Source organism: Typopeltis vanoorti, chromosome 10 (assembly GCF_054136105.1).
Source record: "Typopeltis vanoorti isolate ZY-2024b chromosome 10, IOZ_Tvanoo_1.0, whole genome shotgun sequence".
NCBI classification, from domain to species: Eukaryota; Metazoa; Arthropoda; class Arachnida; order Uropygi; family Thelyphonidae; genus Typopeltis; species Typopeltis vanoorti.
The window spans coordinates 125,002,122-125,021,144 of NC_143558.1; the positions used below are offsets into that span (position 1 = coordinate 125,002,122).

At 35.3% G+C, this 19,023-nt stretch overlaps 1 protein-coding gene across 6 annotated transcripts in view; it reads left to right on the forward strand.

Moving 5' to 3' along the window:
* Positions 1-19,023, forward strand: part of Ube4A (Ubiquitination factor E4A) — a 346,330-nt gene that overhangs the window by 277,853 nt on the left and 49,454 nt on the right. For all 6 annotated transcript variants that reach the window (XM_090399157.1, XM_090399156.1, XM_090399154.1 and 3 more), the window contains 2 exons: positions 9,801-9,914; positions 15,952-16,194. In XM_090399157.1, the coding sequence (XP_090255283.1) occupies positions 9,801-9,914; positions 15,952-16,194 (357 nt within the window). The remainder of the gene's footprint in view (positions 1-9,800; positions 9,915-15,951; positions 16,195-19,023) is intronic.

Genomic DNA, 19,023 nt, shown 5'->3' on the forward strand with positions numbered 1-19,023 from the left:
TTTCCTAATATCCTCATTTTTAATATGATATTGCCATTGATGCCATCTGTTCATGCCTCTAATCTTTCTCAGGACTCTCATATCTGCGGTCTCTAGTCTTTGGTCACGTGTTTTACTTCTGACCCAGCTCTCAGATCCATAAGTTAAAACTGGTTTGAACACTGTCTTGTATACAGCTAATTTAGTGTTCCGACTAATTTCTTTCTTATTCCATATGAATTTATTCAATTGACTTCCCACCATACCAGCTTTGCTGAATCTGTTGTCTATTTCTATATTTAATTTACCATCTTCGCTAAAAATTGTGCCTAAGTAGCTGAAATGTTTTACTTGTTCCACAGGTTCTCCATTCACAACACAGTTGACATTTTCAATAATTCTGCCTATTTTCATCGTCTTTGTCTTTTTATTGCTGACCTTCATACCATATCTATTACAACAGCTATTCAATTTAGTCAGAGAATCTTGCAGACTTGTAGCAGATTTATTTAGAAGTATAACATCATCCACATAAAGCAAAGAGCTGACATTAACATCTCCAATTTTGATATCAGGTTTAATACCACATTCCTTCATAATGTGATCCATATAGATAATGAATAACAGAGGGGATAATGTACATCCTTGTCTCACACCAGATTTAACATTAAACCATCTTCCTGTACTTCCTTCAATTCTAACTGCTGACTTACAACTCAAATAAAGACTAAGTATTGCTTGATATAATGCCCCATTGACACCATATAACTGCAGCGTATTGAATAGCTTCTCTCTTGGCACCTTGTCATATGCCTTTTCCAAATCGACAAAACTTAAATACAGATCTTTGTTATATTCCCATGATTTCTCGACTATTTGTAGTAAAGTGAAGATCTGATCCTGACAGCCTCTATTTGGCCTGAATCCAGCTTGTTCTTCACCAAGCTTTTCTTCCACAATTCTTCTCAACCGTTTCTCAAGTATACTTGCATAGATCTTGCCAGGAACACTCAGTAGGGAAATACCTCTGTAATTCTCACATTCAGTTTTATTTCCCTTTTTATATATACGTACTATGAGAGCTCTACTCCAATCATCGGGAATTCGTCCCTCTGTCCAGGCTTTCTGAACTATGCAGTGCAGCCACTGTAAGACTTTTATACCACCATACTTAAGCATTTCTGGTCGAATATCATCTACTCCTGCTGCCTTTCCACATTTCAAACCTTTGATGGCTTTTTCTACTTCAAGTATGGATATGTATTCTTGACTGCATGCCTGGTCAGTGTTTTTTATCACTGTGCTGTCATCACTGCTTGTTTCATTTAGCATTTTTTCAAAGTAATTACTCCATACTTCAAGGATATCTTTTTCTCCTGTTTTCATGTCACCTTTATCATCTCTAACTCCTTTTACAGCAGTCTTTCCTCCATTCCTAAGCTTCTTCAACAACCTCCAGAATATTTTGCCACCTTCTTGATATTTATTTTCTATATTCTTGCCAAAGTCCTCCCCTGACTTTTGGAGTCATAGTTTTACACACTGTTTAGCTTTCTTACATTTGTCTCTGTATTCTGTAAGAGTAAAAGCTGACTTATTGCCAGGAACTTTTGATATGCTTTCTTCTTTTCCTTCACTGCCTCTTTAACTTCCTGTGTCCACCAAGGAGTTCTGATTTTTTTATCCTTGCACACAACCTCACCACATGCCTCTCTGGCTGAATCAATCAGTGTTTTCTTCAAGGTTGCCACTGAATCTCCAAGGTTTGGTTCCTGTTCTCAAACTCTTTCATTTTTTCTTCAAGAATCTTTGTGTATTTTTGTCTACAGTTCACATCTGAAAGCTGCTCAACTTTTATTCGCTTTAATACTTTTTACATGTTATTCTTTTCAACATGAAATTCAATTTTATCCTGCTCAAGACTAAATAGTGATAACTTCCAATTTCAAATCCTCTGTACACTCTGGTGTCCTGCACCAGGGAGAAAACATCACTATCAACAATAACATAGTCAATGAGACTTTTCTTTTTCCTTGCCTCTTCTCTCCATGTGAATTTGTGCACATTTTTATGTTGGAACATGGTGTTAGTAATAACAAGTCCATGTCCTGAGCAGAAATCCAACAGATATTTGTCATTATTATTAGCTTTGCTCTTTTCTCCAAATTTTCCCAAAATATTTTTGTATGTCTCACAATCATTTCCTACTCTGCTATTTAGATTCCCAACAAGGACCAACTTTTCCTTTTTCATTGTGTCAGTTGCTTTTTCTAAAGTCTCAAAAAATTCCTCCACTTCTACCTTAGTAAAACCTTCTGTGGGACCATAGGCACAAATAAGTCTCATTGTCCAGTTCCCCATTCTCATATTTGCCCACATTACTCTACTTTAGACTGACTGCCATTCAAGAAGATTAGCCTCGTATTTTGTGTTGAATACTATGGCTACTCCTTCTTTTCCTTGATTGTCATTGCCTGAATATAACATTTTGTATTTATTGCTCAGAAAGATCTCACCAGTTTTGGTCTTTTTTGTTTCAGTCATCCCTATTATGTCGATCTGGTACTTATCTAAGTACTAGATCGACATAAGCTCCATTTCTTTGCCATTCAGGCTTCTTACGTTGATAGTACCGATCTTTAACTCTGGTGATGTTGAGTTGGGGTTTGTTTTCAGATTTGTTCCAGTAGCTGACTTTTCGCTGTTCGCCCTGGTTCCCTGGTGAAAACAACGGGGGCCTTGTTTTAACCGGGCGACGCTCCAGCCGGCATGAAATTTTGTCATGTTGCACCATCATTTTTTGTTTTGGTTTAACCAATAAGAATACAATTTGGTCGGCTAAATCCCAAATTGCCAGCCGTTCCTCGTTCGTTCAGTATCAAAGTAGATACCCAACAGGGTGCACCATGAGAAGGTGAGGATTGGACATTAGGTCAGAAACCCTGGTCGGTTATCCGCATTCCTTTAAAGGCTATGTGGAGGTCTCCTCTCAGTTATACAGCTTTGACGTTAAGCACCCCACATACGAAAATATATTGGGAAAATTTGGAGAATAGAGCAAAGCTAATAATAATGGCAAATACCGGTTGGATTTCTGCTCAGAACATGGACTGGTTATTACTAACACAATGTTCCAACCAGTGGCAGCCCGTGAAGTTTTAAGTGGGGGTGCTGCCTATACAAATTAATTAAAAAATGATTCTTTTTTTTTTCCTAATTAGTAACCAATTTATTAATAAATAAATGTATAGATATATTTATTAATAAATTGGTTACTGATTAGGAAAAAAAGAATTTTTTTAAAATTATTTTGTACAGGCAGCACCCCCACTTGAAACTTCATGGGCTGCCACTGGTTCCAACATGAAAATGTGCACAAATTGGAGAGAAGAGGCAAGGAATAAGAAAAGTCTCATTGACTATGTTATTGTTGATAATGATGTTTTCCCACTAGAGTGTACGTAGGATTTGAAATAGGGAGTGATCACATTTAATCTTGAGCATGATAAATTGGATTATATATTGAAAAGAAGAACGTGTAAGAAAGTTTAAACGCGAATAAAGGTGGAGCGGCTCTCAGATGTGAACTGTAGACTAAAATACACAAATATTATTAAAGAAAAAAATGAAAGAGTTTGAGAATACCTTGGAGAGGCATGTGGTGAGGTTGTTTGCAAGGATAGAAAAATCAATACTCCATGGTGGACTCAGAAAATTAAAGAGGCAGTGAAGGAAAAGAAGAAAGCATAGCAATGAGGTATTGACACTGCCACTGGCTGGTGAAAGTGGTCATGAGGTACTTGTTTGGAAAGTGATGAAACAAGAAAAGGTTACTGCCAAAAATGGATATATGTGAAAGTATAAAGCAGGTTATAGGAAAATGTATTTAGTGAAAGAGTTTCATGAGCAAATGCCAGAAGTGTAATGAGAGTAAGAAGAGAATAGTGGTGAGTTGAAAGATGAATTGCATAATAATATCATTGGCACATTACTGTTGCAGGCAGGATGAGTGACCGTATGAATAACATGGTGAAAAATTAAGAGAATGATCAGATGATAATGGAAAAGATAGTAAACTTATGTGGAGTTTTTCACAAAAAAAAACATGAGATTGAGTGGCAGATGGTATGACACAGACGCAAAAGGGGAGAGAAAGCATGAAATTAAATATAAGATTTTGTATGGTGATTCATTAATATAGGAGCCCTTGAGGAGAGTGTAACAAAGTCATGTTTTCCTGGAGCTAAGATAAAGGATGTCAGTGATGCTGTAAGGATGCAGAGAGTTAAGATGAAAGAGATGTTTATTTTGACTGGTACAAATGATTTAGCAAGTGACAAGTGTGGTATGTGAAAAGACTATTAGTTTCATCTTAGAAAGTAAAATTGTGGGTCTGTTGAGACTGTATGATAGACAGGAGCTCAGATAGAGAGCTGTGATGAGTCAGTGCACAGATTGTGCAGGAGGAATGATGTGGAGTTTGTGGATTTGTGAAGTTAGTTTAATGGAAGGTAGGAAGGATTTGTATAAGGTGAATAGCTTGCATGTAAATGGATTTGATTTCAGGAGTCTTGAAAAAGTGTTATTCAGTGAAAGTTCATAAGTATAAAGTCAGGAAAACTAAAATGTTTTTATTTTTGAGGTGGGGCAGGGAATATAGGTGAACATGGGTCTAGGCAACCTAAAGGTTAGTAAGTGGGAGAGTTGTCACATGATTCAAAATGTAGCACCTCAGGCTAACTTTGGTGGGCTAAGTAACACAAGCTGTAAAGGAGGTTATGAGATGAAAGCATATTGCAGTTTATGTATACTAATGATACAAGTATTTGAAATATGTTGAGGAGTTTTTGGCATTGATTAGAATAACTTAGTCAAAAGTTATAGACATTAGTGAGATGTGATGATATGCTCATAGGAATGTAATACAAGGAATGTAGGGTTTTCAGAGAAGACCAAAAGGAACAGAATGGAAGGCTGGGTTTTGCAAATGATAGTAGTGGAATTAAAGCCAAAAAGAGCAGAAGTATACATGAGGGATCAGGAATTCAGAGGGAAGTTCATTTGAAGCTATCTGATGTGAGAAGAAGCCAACAGAACTAAATTGGCTGCTGCTATAATCCAATGGATATACGGGAGACTGTGCATGTCATGCACTCGCAAATTAGCATGTCGAATAATTATTATTATGGGGAATTTCAACTATGAGGACCTAGATTGGGAAGAGAATGGTCACAGGCAGGGAAGGAAATGGAATTTATACACCTGCTGAGAGTATAGTTATCTGAGGCAACATGTAAAGGAGAGGACACTAGGTTCAAGAGTGCTGAATCTGATCATTGCATCAGAGAACTTAACACTAACCAATCTAGCTATGATGTCTCTGCTTGAGAAAGTGATCATGTAGTCTTGACCTGGAAGATTACCAGACATGCAGAATTTTCTTTTAAGAAGGAATATATGTGGAATTACAAAGAAAGTGATTACGACAGGAGGAGTCAATTTTCAGCAGAGCCATGACATAAGAAATTGGAGGGGGAGATGTTTATGTTGCATGGGAGGTAGTCAAGGGGTGTTTGAAGAAAGCAGCATCTGAATGTATAGAAGGATAAATCAGATAGGAGTTAGATGGATGAATAGCTTCATTAAGCAGGAGATATACATGAAGAGAAGGTTGTGGAGGGATTATATAGAAGCAGGGGATCAGTTCTTTCACTATATGGCAAGTAAAAACAGGAATGATTATTGAGAATGGCTTTAAAAAAGTACTGATGGTGGGCAGGTAACAGAATCAAGCCAAATAGATGAAATATGGAGTTAGCATTTTGCAGGATGTCCCTCTAGATAGTAACATTGTAATGTCAGATGTGACCTTGTCTGATAAGAGAATAGAGGTCGAAGAAATGGGGGTGCTAAAAATGGTACAGAACCTCAATACAAACACAGCAATGAGACTAGATGGTATACTAGCACCTGGATTACGAGAATGTGCAGGGGTATAATCACCTCCTCTGACCAAGCTGTTTAATTTAACCCTCAGTACCGGGAAGGTGCCAGTGGAGTGGAAAGAAGGCAAAATAAGGCCACTCATTTTGAATGGCCTTATTTTGCTATCAGATGCTGATAGATTGCTACAGAAGTAGCAACCTATCAGCATCTGAGTAGTGGTGGTTAAAGTATTGGAGAAATTGATGAAATTTCTCCAATTCAGAATTCAGGACTAGGTGGTTAGGAATATGATACTCTATAAGGGACAACATGGTTTTGTGAAGGGCAGGTCTTGCCTCAGTAATTTGCTTACTTTTTATAATCAGGTGACAATGGAGTTGGATAAGGGAAATGACTTCTCAGCTATATTGTAGACTTTGCAAGAGCATTTAACAAGATTTTATATAGAACTGTATTGAATAAATATTAGCAAATAGTGATGGATATGAATCTGGTGATTTGGATTAGCTGGTAGCTGATGGACAGTTATCAGACAGAGAGTGGTTTATGGAGGATTTGAATCCAGGAAAAGGCCAGTGATATATACTAAGTACCTTCAGTTCTTCAACCTCTGTTCTCACATTAGTCACTGTCACCTCTGTCATAACAGTATCTTCACTTGGATGATATACCCTTGCAAAATGCTCAATCACTGGCTCAACAGCTCAACAATTTTGTCTGCCTCTATTAGTCCTCCATAGTCATTCTTCCTCCTACATGCCACATAACGAAAAAAAATTCATTGGCATTTCCTTTTGCCTGCTTGATTACCTTTTTCTCATAATCTAATTTTTCTGTTCTCTGTTCAACTGATCTCTTGCTGTTTCTGTAGCTTCTCAATCTCACACTTTATCCAATGAAGGACTACATGCAAATATGCTATTTCTTTATTCAGGTCTTCTAAGTTCTCCCGAACCTCTGCCATTGCACTTTTACTATTATCACCAATCTTTCATTTTCTGGTCTACTACAAGGGTGGTCTCTGAAAAGTTCTCGGCCTTGACCATAGATGGCAACACAATCTCGGCAAAATTTTTTTTTTCCTAAGTAGTCTTTCTGTCAAGTAGTTTGTTTTATACAGCTGTCTGAAGCAAAACTGTTGTCTGTATCCCTTGAAATGGAAAAAATTGAGTATCATGCTGTTATAAAATTCTTTTTCCAAAAAGTGTAACAACACCAGAAATCGTTGATCGAGTGCACGATATGGTATTGGATGACTGGCGAGTCAAAGTGCGTGAAATTGCTGAGACTACAGGCATTTCGAAAGAACATGTAGGATATATTTTGCATGAAGATTTACAAATGAATAAGCTTTGCACAAGATGGGTGCCCCGTTTGCTCACAGCTGATCAAAAACGCACTCGTATGAAAATCTCTGAACAGTGCTTGGTGCGTTTTAACAAGAATAAAATTAATTTTGTGCATCGATTTATTACTATGGATGAGACTTGGATTCACCATTACACACCAGAATCCAAACAGTAGTCAAAACAGTGGACAGAAGCCGGTTGCTCAGCACCAAAGACAAAGTCGGTTTCATCAGCAGGAAAGGTCATGGCATCGGTGTTTTGGAATGCTAAAGGCATTTTATTTGTTAATTATCTCGAAAAGGTAAAAGAATAACCAGGGAATATTATTCCAATCTTTTAAACAGACTAGACGAAAAAATTCATGAGAAAAGATCTGGTTTGCAGAAGGAAAAAGATCATCTTTAATCAGGACAATGCACCTGCCCACAAAAGTGTTTGTGCAACGGGAAATTAAGGGATCCACACTATTTATTGTTGGAACATCCACCCTATTCCCCAGATTTGGCTCCCTCTGACTTCTATCTCTTCCCAAAACTAAAACTCTTCCTTTCTGGTCAGCACTTTTGTTCGAATCAAGAGGTGATTACAGTTGTAGAGGAGTATTTTGCAGATCTTACTGAGAACCACTGCAGGGATGGATAATGGTGCTGGAGAATCACTGGAATAAATGTATTAGTCTTAAGGGAGATTATGTTGAAAAATAAAAATAATTTTGAAATTATAAATTCGTTTTTTCATTGTTAGGCCATGAACATTTCATACCACCCTTGTATCATGTAATTTGTTCTCTCCGCATTCTCTCAAATTCACTTAAAACATCCATTACACACTCGTTCACCTGTTTCAGTCTCCATTCACAAATCTTTCAACTTCCATTCAACTTCACAAATTTTACACGTGACAAAATGATTGGTATTGTGTGAATAATGGCTAGTGTCTGAATAATGGATCTCCTGCAATGAGTTTTCTTACTCCATGGAGATTCCAGTATAATAATAATAATAGTTTTTACAGCAGCCATAGAAGAAATTTAAAAAAATTGGCAAAATAGAGGAATTATTATAAATGAGAAAGAACTAAATTACCTGTGATTTGCTGATGACATTGTTCTTTTAGGATATTCTACAGAAGAATTTTAACAAATGATCAGTGAATGCAGAAAATAAAAAGAAAGGATTAAATATAAACAAAGGCAAAACGAAAAATAATGCATAATCAATACATCTCATCAATACACCTGGAATTGATATAGTCTAACCACCTATGTTTACCTGGGATTAAAAGATCACAGTAGAGGGAGACTGAAGAAGAAATTATGCAAAGAATTCAACTTGGTTGGATAGCCTTTGTAAAACACCATGAAGCAGTGAAAGGAAACATCCCAATCTTTAAAAATGTTCGACAATTCTATACCCCCAGTCATGACATATATAAGTGAAATGTGGAGTTTGACTAAAAAAAATGACCAGAAAGTTGAGGATTACCCAGAGGAAAATGGAAAGATCATAACTCAGTATTACCATCCTAAATAGAAAGTGCAATACTTGGTCCAAATGCAATGGGCAGATCATATTGCAAGAAGTAACACTCGAAAATGGACAAACTTGATATCAGAATGATATCCCAGAGATAGAAAGAGAGTTATAGTAAGACCAAAGAAATGGTGGGAGGATGAGATTAAAGAGATGGCTGGAATTCAGTGGCATTGAAAAGCCAAAGATAGAATTGATTTTCTGTTCACTATTTGCCCAACGAACAGAAAATGGCTAATGATGATGAGTAACAAAATTTATGAGTATATATTATTAAATTTCTTCATTGTAAGAAGAATCGAGTATCTGTTAATATTTTATCATTTTGTAAAGAAAAGACATTTCTAAATTTTGTTATATTCCTTTATAATATGCAAGACAATATTGTGATCACTTTGGTTTTTTCACATCATACGGTAACACTTAAGTTTGTGTGTTTGGCCTACTGTGCATTCTTGTTATTATTCAAAAATATTTCCAGCAAAAAAGAAGTGACAATATGACCATTCAACATTTCTATATAGTTTCCCAAGGATTACATAATCAAGGTAAGTAGGTTGGCTAGTTTAAATGTATGTAATTTCTTTTGTATCATTAAGAAATGTAAACAGTATAGTTTCATACTCATTCATGTTCAGAACACACAACTTCATGAAATTTGCTATACTGAACTTTCATTATAATGAACTGTTTTCTAATTCCTGACTAGTTCATTCTAGTGCTGGCTGACTATTATTCATTGTTGTTATTGATAATAGAAATCAGAAATAGAAATCCAGAGTTAGTAACCAAATGAATATAACCTAGCCATGCTTCACTTAATATATGTTTATTACTTTATTTTTTGCTAAAGAAAATTGTTTTGCATTCATTATTTAAATACTTCTGCCTTTTTTATTTTGACTATAATGCTAAAGGTAATACCTGTGTTCTCTTATTCCTATGCAGATTTGCCACACTGTTTTTAAGTTTGTATTTTTTATTTTCACTTAAGGAACTGGCAGCAGAGGCTGAGAGCAATATTGAATCAGCAAATCCACCCCTTTTTCTTCGTTTCATCAATCTTCTTATTAATGATGCAATATTTCTGTTAGATGAAGCATTGCAGGTATTTTTATTCTTCTATTAGCTTAAGTATTACTGGTATTTTATAGTGATTTTGAAGCAGTTTTTCCAAAATGAATGAAGGTATTACATGCTTCCATAACCTTCTTGACATCTTTAATTTATATTATTATTATAATATAAACTGTTCACTGTCTGCACATTCACTACCCTTAGTAGACAATGCATTCATGGAGAGTCATCAGACCACTCTCTATACAAAAACGCCACTTCCTGCCCTATTTTTTTTGCCTTCCAGGGATGGCACCTTGTTCCATTATATATAAAAAAAAAATCTCAGTGACAATCCTGTAAATACTTCTGAATAGTTTAAATATCTCAGTCATGTTACTCTTTTGTTTTCTATTCACCAAACCCTGCAATTTGCATAATTTCAAGTTTATTCTTATAATCAACATTGTACAGCCCTGATATTGTTTTTTTTTTACTTCCCTCTGTACCCTTGACAAAGTTGCGTCATCCCCTTTGAAATCATGATGGTTAGATTTGAACACAGTAATCCAGATGTGGTCTGACAGGACTTCCTGCAATGGAATCCACTCTTATCTCTGCTGCTTAGTCTTGAGAATTGCAGCACTCGTGTATGTTATCTTCACTACCTTTGCAATATGTCCTCTAAACTTCAAATTTTTATTGACTAGCACTCCAAGATCCCTTGCCTCCTCCAATTCTTCTAGCATAATTGGAAACACGATGGTAAATTGTGCCCTTCGATTGGAAAAGGCCTAATTTTGATTCTCGTCATTATGAGAGGAATCTTTATATGGTTTTCTTTTTTTTTTTTTTTTTCATTTGAAGGGGAGTTAGCTGATCTTATATCGTGGTAGCAGGTTTTTCATTCCACATATAGACAATATAGACAAATCGGTTTTGAGAACACATGCAATTTACAGACAAACAATACTAGTGGTGATGGTAAGCAGTAGATGGCTGTGTAGGTGATGATGGTAGTGGCAGTTCCCTGTGGTTGGTGGATAGTGATGGAGAGTAATAGAGTAGGTACCCTCCCTCGATGAGTCTTTGGACTCCTTGGAGTTGTCACGTAATAATAATAATAATAATTACACCAGTAGTGTGTGCATCCTTCCATTTGTGGATCCCAAATTTCAATACCTTACATTTTGTTGCATTAAACTTGCATCCCCCACCCCCTCATTCATTCATCTACCTTCCAGCTTATTCAAATCATTCTCAAGGACCACCACATTGGTACTATTACTAATAACACTACCAAGCTTCACATCATCATTTGCAAACAGCTGAATATCTTCCTGCAATCCGGTGACAATGTTATTCACATAAAAGTTAGCAAAAGTCCCAGTAGTGAGAACCCTTCCTGTGATCTTCCTTTTTTTTGTTATTGTTTCCCCCTTCCCATACATAGCTCTGATATCAGACAGCCAATTTTCAGTTCATTTTACTAACCTGATAGCTAACCCTCTGTGTTGCAACTTAAATATAAATTTATCATATGGCACCTTGTCAAATGCCTTTGCAGAATCCAAATTGTCAGATTTGGATTTTGAAGGTGGGGGGGGGGGGAGAATGACAGTATATGTGCCTTTCCTTTGACAGCCTTTATCATCAAAGCTGAACAAATTATTGCAACAAGAGCACCTCCTTAACAAATTCATGCTGCTCTTTGCAGATAATATTATCTTCATCTGCCTAATTTTGTATGTGGTCTCTCAATCTCTGTAAAATCTTAAATACAAAGGGAATAAAGGCTGAGTTATAGTTTGACTTCTCCATTTCTGCTATTGCATTTATGCGGTGACACTCGCTTACCCTTCTTCCATTCCTTGAGCACTTTCCTTCCAGTTAGACTTTCAGTGAATAGTCAGGTTAATGGAGTTGTTGGTTTCTTAGCATATTCTCTTAAAACACATGCCAAAATCCTATCCAGTTTTACTGCTTGGTGAGTTTGTTCCACTTACTGACTTTTCACTGTTGTCCCTGTCATCCCTGAAAAAAAGAGTGCCATGCCAGTTGGAGAGTTAAGCAAGGTGACTACCCTGTTGGCATTGCATTTCATGACTTTGTACCACCAGTTTTTCTTTGTGGTTTAATCCAGTATAGTTGGTTGGCTAAGTCCAGAATTGCCTCCATTCTCATTTCTTCACTATTCAGGTAGATATCTAATATTAGTACTTCTGACATTGGGTCAGAAGTCCTAGTAAGTTCTCCTCATTCTTTATGGATTATGGGGAGATGTTCTTACAGTTATCTAGTTTTAATCCTTAAATGGCCTCTCAGACTCATTAAGTAATTATAATTATTTTCTTAATTCAAAAACTGACATTAAACTGCTTAGACTATTTGTGGTTTGATAAACTGTAATGCTGAAAGAAGTACTTTATTAAAATATTTTACTGAGGCATTCTAAAGGTTTAAACCAATTGAGCATATCATCAGGAAGAAAAAAAAAAGACAATAAAGGAATGAGTAATGGTATTAGATATTTAAGCTATCCAAGCTGTCTTAATTCCATTCTTCCCTCTCTCTCTCTCTCTCTGTATATGTGTGTGTGTGTGTGGAGGGGGGGGGGGTCAGATGTATTCCTATGGCAGCTTCTTGCTGAAAGCCTTTTGAATGATGGTACAATCTGGACTAAAGTTTGCATCAGTTGCCTCAGCATCCCATCATAATGCAAAACACTTCAGTACAGATGTATATACTGCTATACTATGTAGTGAGTCTTCCTTGAATGCTATGTGCATTCAAGGAAGACTCACTACCCACACCTGTTTAGTTCTGACCTTATGGGACACTGAGGCAATTGATGTAAAAGTCAACTGCTTCTATATACAAGTAACCTAGTTGTGAAGATATTTCACACACCAACTTTGCTTGCTTACACTTGGGTAAAGGATTAAACAAGATATAATTTCTTGTCAAATTTACTTTATAACTGAGTGAAAAAACTTTCTACAAGTACATCTGATCCAGAGTATTTTAATAAGTTGATACATATTTTTATTTGCTACTTATATATGAGAAATACATGACTTCTGCATTAATTTGACCTTGGTATCTCTTCTGGGTAGTGATCCTTCCTATAATGCATAGTATTATACACATCCAAAAGGATGTGCACTTTTGCATTATGGGATACTGATGTAATTGATGTGAAGTTGACTGCTTTTCTGTATATAAATTGCCTAATTGTGAAGATATTTCATGCACAAATTTTATTTGCTTACACTTGTGTAAAGGATTAACCACCATAACGGCCTTGACATGCATGAGGGTGGGCTAAAAAGTTCTCAGCTTCAACCATAGATGCAACACTATCAGCAAGATTTTTTTTTCTCTGTTGGTACATCTGTCATAAGCATCAATGTGAAATTGCAAGTTATTCTATCAGGTAGTTTGTTTTATACAGCCGTCTGAAGCAAAATGTTGTCTGTATTCCTTGGAATGGATAAAATTGAGTATCGTAAGGTTATGAAATTCATTCAAAGTTCATAAAAGTTTATGGGCACTCTTCTCCTTCATTTTTGATAATTAAGAAATGGGCTGCCGAGTTTAAACGTGGCCATACCAGCCTTGAAGATGATCCACATGAAGGACATCCAAAAAATGCAACACCAGAAATCATTGATCAAGTGCACGATATGGTATTGGATGACCAGCGAGTCAAAGTGCATGAAATTGCTGAGACTATAGACATTTCAAAAGAACGTGTTGGATATATTTTGCATGAAAAATTGCAAATGACAAAGCTTTGCAGAAGATGGGCGCCCCGCTTGCTCACAGCAGATCAAAATGCACTCGTATGAAAATCTTTGAACAATGCTTGGAGCATTTTAACAAGAATAAAACTGATTTTTTACGTCAATTTATTACTATGGATGAGACTTGGATTCACCATTACACACCAGAATCCAAACAGTAGTCAAAACAGTGGACAGAAGCCAGTTGTTCAGCACCAAAGAAGACAAAGTCGGTTCCACCAGCAGGAAGGGTCATGGCATTGGTGTTTTGGGATGCTAAAGGCATTTTTTTTATTAATTATCTTGAAAAGAGTAAAGCCATAACTGGGGAATATTATTCTGATCTTTTAAACAGATTAGATGAAAAAATTCTTGAGAAAAGATATGAGAAAGAAAAAAATCATCTTTCATCAGGACAATGCACCTGCTCACAAAGGTGTTTTGGCAATGGGAAAATTAAGGGATCTGCACTATGAATTGTTGGAACATCCACCCTATTCCCCAGATTTGGCTCCCTCTGACTTCTATCTCTTCCAAAAACTAAAACTCTTCCTTGTTGGTCAGTGTTTTTCTTCGAATTAAGAGGTGATTGCAGCTGTAGAGGGGCATTTTGCAGATCTTACTGAGAACCACTGCAGGGACGGGATAATAGCACTGGAGCATCACTGGAATAGATGTATTAGTCTTAAGGGAGATAATGTTGAAAAATAAAAATAATTTTGAAATTATAAATTTGTTTTTTCATTGTTGGGCTGAGAACTTTTCAGATCACTCTCGTGTGTGTGTGTACATCAATAATTAATTATATGGATGTGAAGTGTCCAATGAAGTTAATATAAGCTTTGGATGTCATAGAAATAATATAGATACGAAGTGTATATTTTTGATGCATTGTATCCGTGTGGCCATTTGGATAGTTAAACAAGAATATAATTAATTGTTTGTTAAATTTAATTTACTTTTCTTATTATTTTCTGTCTCTTTGAAGTTGCCCATAGCACCAATAAAATGTTATTAGAAAGTTTTTTACTTTGGATATATACTCTGATAAAGATACCAAGCAATTTTATAAGCTAGGTTTTTAATCCTTTTTCCCAAGTAAGCAAACAGCCAATAAATCAAGTTTGCACCTGCATGCAGTGCAAGTCTGAGGCAACTCGTCGCAAAGGTGGAGTAAGCTCCGATCACTTTTCTTGGTATTTTCCCCTAATGCAAAGCACATTCCCTTGCGGAGATGTATGATGCTATGCATTAAAGGTAATGGTCACTACCCAGACTGGTTTCGACCTTTATTGAGGTCTTGTCAGTGGGAGCCAAATCTAAAAAATGCCAAGGTTAAAGTAATACGAGCTTATAAATTTTGCCTAAACAAGTTGCTTTAACCTCATTAAATATAAATCTCAGGATGAGAGTAAGATGTAGAAAGTTTTTTACCTTGGGTGTATACTATGATAAAGATACCAAGCAATTTTATAAGCTAGTTTTTAATCCTTTTTCCCAAGTAAGCAAACAGACAAGTCGTCACTATTCCTCCTACAAAATTTAGGTCTGGCACCCACTGACAAGACCTCAATAAAGGTCGAAACCGGTCTGGGTAGTGACCATTACCTTTAATGAATAGCATCATTCATCTCTGCAAGGGAATGTACTTTGCATTAGGGGAAAATACCAAGAAAAGTGATCGGAGCTTACTCCATCTTTGGAATGAGTTGCCTCAGACTTGCACTACGTGCAGGTGCAAACTTGACTTACTTGTCTGTTTGCTTACTTGGGAAAAAGGATTAAAAACCTAGCTTATAAAATTGCTTGGTATCTTTATCAAAATGTTATTTATTTCTCTATTAAAAAAGAAAAAATTGATTAAAAGTACTAGACTATCTTTTCATTTAATGAAATCTAAAATCGCTTACTTTTTATCTATCTAAATTAAATATTTTTTGTTGTTGTTGCTGTTGTATATCCCATGTAATTTGTTCCAGATAAAAGTTATGGTTGTAAATCAATATAAAATTCCATTTTATATAAATTACATTTATGTAAAATTCCAGTTATCATCACATCTGGCATAGTTTACTTATAAACAATACCAGATACTCTGATAATTGGAAAAATTTAGTTTGAAATTTTTAGCTTTCTGAGATAATATTGCTGATGCTCTCAGTAAACATATGTTACTTTGATTACGAAAATAGCTTAATTATAATACTTTTGCTATAATTTACTTTTAAAATAATTGCATAAATTCTAATTTTGATATTTGTAAAGGTAAGGAGTTTGCTTTTTCTATGTTTCTATTATTTTTAGTATATGAGCAAACTCAAAGAATATCAACATAATCAAAATCAAGCAGAATTACATGCTGATGAACATCGGCAGGAGGAAGTCAGTTTGCAACATATGGGACTACTTGCCAGATTTCACAATGTTATGAGTAATGAAACAATTCATACTCTCCAGCTACTGACTCAAGAAATAAAATCTATATTCTGTCATCCCTCAATTGTTGATAGGATTGCAGCAATGCTTAACTATTTTCTTCTTAACCTCGTAAGTTATAACATTCCTAGGAATGCTTTTTCATTATGCTACCTTTGATTTTCTTTAGACATGTAAGTGTCACTTTAGTTACTTAGCATGTGATTATACTCAGGAATCCAGAAATCAACTCGACCACTTGCTACAGGGTGAGTTATCAGACACAAGTGGCTATTGAATTTTCAGCCCCTTTCTAAATGTATTCCAAATATATTATTTTCTTTGTATAATTTATACCCCTCCCCCATTTAAATCATCTCATACGCTGTCAAGTGATTTGATCGCAAGTGGCTGCCAGTGAATTTATTAATGACGTTTTATTTCCAACTGGAAGATAGCATCTTATATTAATTAATTTAATAAGTTAATACCTTCATGAACTGTTAGCACAAAGATATTCTCACTGTTTTCAAAAGGTAAGGTAATTCCAATCTTGGATAAAGGCTGAACTATTTATGCCTTACTGTCTGTTATGAACTAATGCCTATGCAGCATTTGCAAATTAATTTTGAAATAAATATTCAGGAATTCTCAAACATTTTATGTTGCATAAGTCGAAGTCGTCACTATTCCTCCTACAAAATTCAGAGATAGATACCATTAACCAAACAAAAAAATATATATATACAGGTAGTTCCCATCTTTATGAATTAATTGGTTCCTGGTGACCGTTTGTAAATCAGGAATTCATAAAACGGGTGTTTATTTGCCTTAGAAATAATGCTGTAAGCGAGAGTTACGTTCATAAGAAGGAATATATAAAATATAAAATGAATGTTGAATGATAAGAAAAGACTTTACTGGCCCAAAGATTTGCATATTTAAAAAAATACCATAAGAAATTTTTAAATTAAAAAATATTCTTTGAAAAAAAAATGAGCTCATTTCTGTATCACCAGGTGAATCGACAGCCATCGGGTAGTAGGAGATATATTAGGAAGCTTTGGTGCATCTTTTTTTTTTTTCCAAAAAAGGCCTCGAGTGGCATCTGCTTCATTGACTTTCGCTTCTTTTTGTTTAAAATAGCTTGAGAGTAAACAGAAGCATTATTCATTTTGTAGGAAAATTTACTAAATCGTTCATAGTCTGCATCTTGTGATTCAAAGATTGCTTGAGCTTTTTCGAGATTTTAACTGAGTTGGTGCTTCATATTCGTTATCTTCTTTTTCTTTTTCTTCTTCATTTCGTGTTCCTCTAATTCAAGGAGATCATTGGGTGAGAGTTCCATAGTGTGAGATTGAAGCACCTCATTAACATCACCTTCCACAACTTCCGTTAGCAACTGGTTAGCCATACCTAAGATTGCTTGAGTTTCAGAATTCACAATCTTTGTTGGGTCTTCAAAGTCTTTGAAATTATCATTAAACTGAGGATAAAGTTTATTCCATACTCCTTTCATAGTTTTTTTTGGAGATTTTAACTGAGTTGGTGCTTCATATTCGTTATCTTCTTTTTCTTTTTCTTCTTCATTTCGTGTTCCTCTAATTCAAGGAGATCATTGGGTGAGAGTTCCATAGTGTGAGATTGAAGCACCTCATTAACATCACCTTCCACAACTTCCATTAGCAACTGGTTAGCCATACCTAAGATTGCTTGAGTTTCGGAATTCACAATCTTTGTTGGGTCTTCAAAGTCTTTGAAATTATCATTAAACTGAGGATAAAGTTTATTCCATACTCCTTTCATAGTTTTTTTGGAAACTTTATGCCAGGTACTCTGCTTTATCAGAATTGTGCCTAAAATGTTGAATCTCATAATATTAACTTGAAACTGACCTTAATATGATCAAAATGTTGGGAAATTAAAGTAATTATTCCCAACACAGTTGTAGTCTTCATAATTTACCAACATGAAATAACATAATATTAACTTGTATGCTACCATGAATCCACTGTCACATACTTTGTATAATGTAAACTCTACATTATGTGGGCATTTGTAGTAAGAACAATGCAATGTGTGCTGAGGACCCTCATAATTAACAGATATAAGCTTTGTTAGCCTTGGTTCAACCCTCACTCCTTTTTGACTATTCTGTTATTATCAGTATGTATAAATGTCCAGCCTTGCCTTATCTGTTGATTTTAATATACTTAGTAATATTTAGCTCATTAAATAATCTGTATAGTTCTAAACACACCATTTTCCTGTACTGCTCTGAAAATTCATTTGAGAATCTCCTGTCACATAAACCTAGCAATCTTTCACATCTTTGATAATTCCTAGATTTCAGATGTATATTTTAAATTCTGCTCCTATAAGTATTTTGTACATTAGCATTTTTATTTTCCTTTTGACTTTTAAATGGTTCCTGAATTTCATAGAAACATCTGTTTTTCAGAAAGAATATGTTTTGGTATCTCAATACTGATGTCATTTTTACAGTTAACCTCTAATCCAAGTATGTAAAACTATGTACAATTTAAAATTTATAGGAACTGATTTCTATTTCAGAAGGACCATCAGCACAAACTTTTCTAGTTACTGACATATATTTTGTTTTTTCTTCATTAATGTGCAGGTGAATCATCTTTGCTGCTGCTGCCTCTTCTTGATAGAGGCAGAAGTAAAGATAGAGGTTTCTTTCTTTGCTGTTTGCATCCTTACTATAATGTCATCAGCACATGCCAGAATTTGTACTGCCCTGTAGAAGTTCTCCTTATATTAATACTAGCATCTCTGATGACTTTTTTGATGCTAAATTAAATAGTAGGCAAGCTAGGGCATACCCTGTCAAACAGTATTTTTGATGTGTATGGGAGTAGACAATATGTTTGGAATTTTAATCTGACATTGAGCATTTCTCATAGTACCTTTGACTAGGGCAGTGTGCTTTTGTGG